Source organism: Vitis vinifera, chromosome 12 (assembly GCF_030704535.1).
Source record: "Vitis vinifera cultivar Pinot Noir 40024 chromosome 12, ASM3070453v1".
Classification (NCBI taxonomy): Eukaryota; Viridiplantae; Streptophyta; class Magnoliopsida; order Vitales; family Vitaceae; genus Vitis; species Vitis vinifera.
Window position 1 is genome coordinate 16,320,304 of NC_081816.1, and position 2,727 is coordinate 16,323,030.

The 2,727-nt window shown below is 32.8% G+C and overlaps 1 protein-coding gene across 1 annotated transcript; it reads left to right on the forward strand.

The window, feature by feature from the left end:
* The first annotated feature begins 450 nt into the window (after window positions 1-450).
* LOC100241880 (uncharacterized) lies at window positions 451-1,526 on the forward strand. The gene has a single exon (XM_002267780.4). The coding sequence runs from the start codon at window positions 597-599 to the stop codon at window positions 1,434-1,436; it is 840 nt and encodes a 279-aa protein (XP_002267816.1). The 5' UTR covers window positions 451-596; the 3' UTR covers window positions 1,437-1,526.
* The last annotated feature ends 1,201 nt before the right edge of the window (window positions 1,527-2,727 follow it).

The window sequence follows — 2,727 nt, forward strand, 5'->3', positions numbered from 1 at the left end:
AGTGGATTATCATCATTTAATTCAGGTTATCATATTTGTATCATTTGCTTTTACTTGTACTCATTTATTTAAGTCCATCCTTATCTCTTATTCATTGACTCTCCAAATTGAGGTAAAAAGGATAATTTGTGAATAAACTATTCTTGTTTTCACATTTTGTTAATTAATGGCCTCATATAAAACTTATGTATTTCTAGTATGTGTATAATTAATATTCTTAATACTTAATAAATTGGGGTTATTTTTGAACTTTTTCTATTTGGTGTTAAGTATTAGAATATACCTTTATTAGGGGTGGAAAATTTTTGAAAATAAAAAGAAATTTAAGAATGGATTTATATGGTTTAAATGTCTGAGGCGGTTTTCCACCCTCTTATCTATATATAATGGGCTATTGCACCATCATCAACCACAGCTATAGGTTCTTTCTGCTTTGCTTGATCTCTCCGCCTCCCTGATCTCCCTCCTCCTCTCCCTCTCTCTTCTCCTCCCCCTCTCCCTCTCCCCCTGTCAAATGTCACTCTTTGGGTTTGTCTAATCGTTGATTGGTTTTTCTTTTCACGGTACTATCTCCTTTTCTCTATCTCATTGTCTAAATGGCTTTCAAGATTCCTCTGAGAGAGCTACTCTCCTTCCATTCTGTTGACAGACAAATATTTTCAAGACTCATTCTGAATTGTTTGAGAAAACCTTCGGAAACACTCTTGGTCATGGCCATGTGGCTATGGCTAGAAGAGATAGGATACCCCAATATCGTGGCAAAAATCTTGATACTCCCAGACTCCATAGTGAATGCCATAGCCAATGAAGCTGTTCTCTGTTTGAAGTGTCTTTCTTCTGATTCTCCTCCTCCTCGTTTGCCCTCTGGCAATCTTCCTCTCTCTTCAAGAGCCATGGAAATGGAGATTTCTCTGCAGATGTTTTTCCAAAATAAGTTCACTGCAATAAGTGGGATAAAAAAGTTTCTGAACAGTGTGTGTTCTTGGGCTTTTACTGACATTTTAGTGCAGGTTTTGCCTTCTGCCTCGCAGGTCCTCCTGAACCAACCTGTTGCTGTCCCGGGTTTCCCACATCCGTTGTTTGGCAATGTCACCATTGTGCTACGATCTTTGGATTATTCCTTTCCCATAGGAGGTTTACATGGGTGGAACCCAACTACTGAGGCTCCGGTGGATGACAGAACTATGTTCTTGACTTTCTCAAGAGGTAACAAAGTTAGTGAGAGTGATGTGAGGGAGCTTTTTACAGGACTGTTTGGAGATTGTGTTGACAGTGTGAATATGGAAGAGGTCTCTAGAAACAGACAGCCATTGTTTGCTCGATTGGTTCTGCGATCTGTCTCCACTGTTGATCGTATTTTGAATGGGAGCTCCATAGCGAAATTTACTATCAACTCCAAGCACGTTTGGGCTAGAAAGTATGAGCGCAGAGAGTAGTTTGCCTGCGAAATTCCGCACACATGTTTGTCTTATGGTAGTTATTGTAATAAAAAAAGCATTGTAATGGATCCTCTATCTCTTTTTTCTTAGATCCTTGAAATCTTGGCAAGTCTTTATTTTCTCCTTTGAAATCTATGGATCTATTTTATTTTCACATGTCACAAATATGCCGATATTTTCTTCCTTTTTTTTTTTTTCCATTTTTAGTCATTGACATTGTTGTACTTTGGCTGTTTTTAACTGTTAGCTGGTTCTATTTGCCTCTAGGCTATGCTTGCTTTGCTGAAAATTGAAAATGGGATGAAAAGAAAATAAAGATGAAAAGTAGAAATAAAGAAAAAAATCAAGGAAAACAGAAAACAAAAAATAAATTTAAAATTAATAAATTATTTTTATATGTTATTTCAAATTCATTTAACTTAATTTTTTTTCTATCTTATAAAAATTAAATAATTTTAAAGTGTATAAAATTTTAATTAATTCTAATTATATTTAATTTTCTTTCATAGTTTCTACAATGAAATCAAATATGAAAAAAAAACCATTTTCCTTAATTTTTTTTCTTAATATTTTCTAAGAACCAAACATAGGCTTACTCTTGGATTAATCATTCATATTATATGCAATTAGTTCTATACTTCACCAGAGGAATTCTCAATGGATATTGCTTTTATTTTTTGGTCATAAATCAAGCTTAACATGAACATTTTTGCAATATTCATATGAAATTAACAAGATATAAACTTCATAATGGAGGGTGATAAAACTCCCTTTTCAAATTTTATTTTATCATGAGCCCATTGTCACAAGGGGTGTCGTTTGATATGGTCCATAAATGGGGTGTGATATGAAAGCAATTTTAGGATATGAAAACCTAGAGGAAAATCTTTGATTCATTCAAAACTAATTTCTTATTTATGTCTTTCTTTTTTTCTTCTTTCCATTTTTTTTAAAATGAAACAGATGTTGCTCAAAATCAACAAATGATCAACATCTTGTAAAAATAGGAACTTGAAAATTAAGCTTTTAACATCACATGGGAAGCTTGATGAAAATCTACTGAGATTTTCTTGTAATAAAAAAATAATAAATATACTTGTGTGCAAGAAATTAAAATGGAAAGATGCAACCTTAAAATCTTAGTCATCTATCATATATATTGCCCTAATTATCTCTTTCTTTTACTTGTGCAATTTATGTGAAGACGTCTTTGTTTAGAATTAATTTACATATCATATTGAGATATTTTTATGCATAAAGTTACTTATTTTAACATTATGTGAGTTAA

Excerpts from the sequence above, each read along its gene's own strand:
- LOC100241880 (XM_002267780.4), top strand. The coding sequence starts at position 597 with ATGGCTTTCAAGATTCCTCTGAGAGAGCTACTCTCCTTCCATTCTGTT.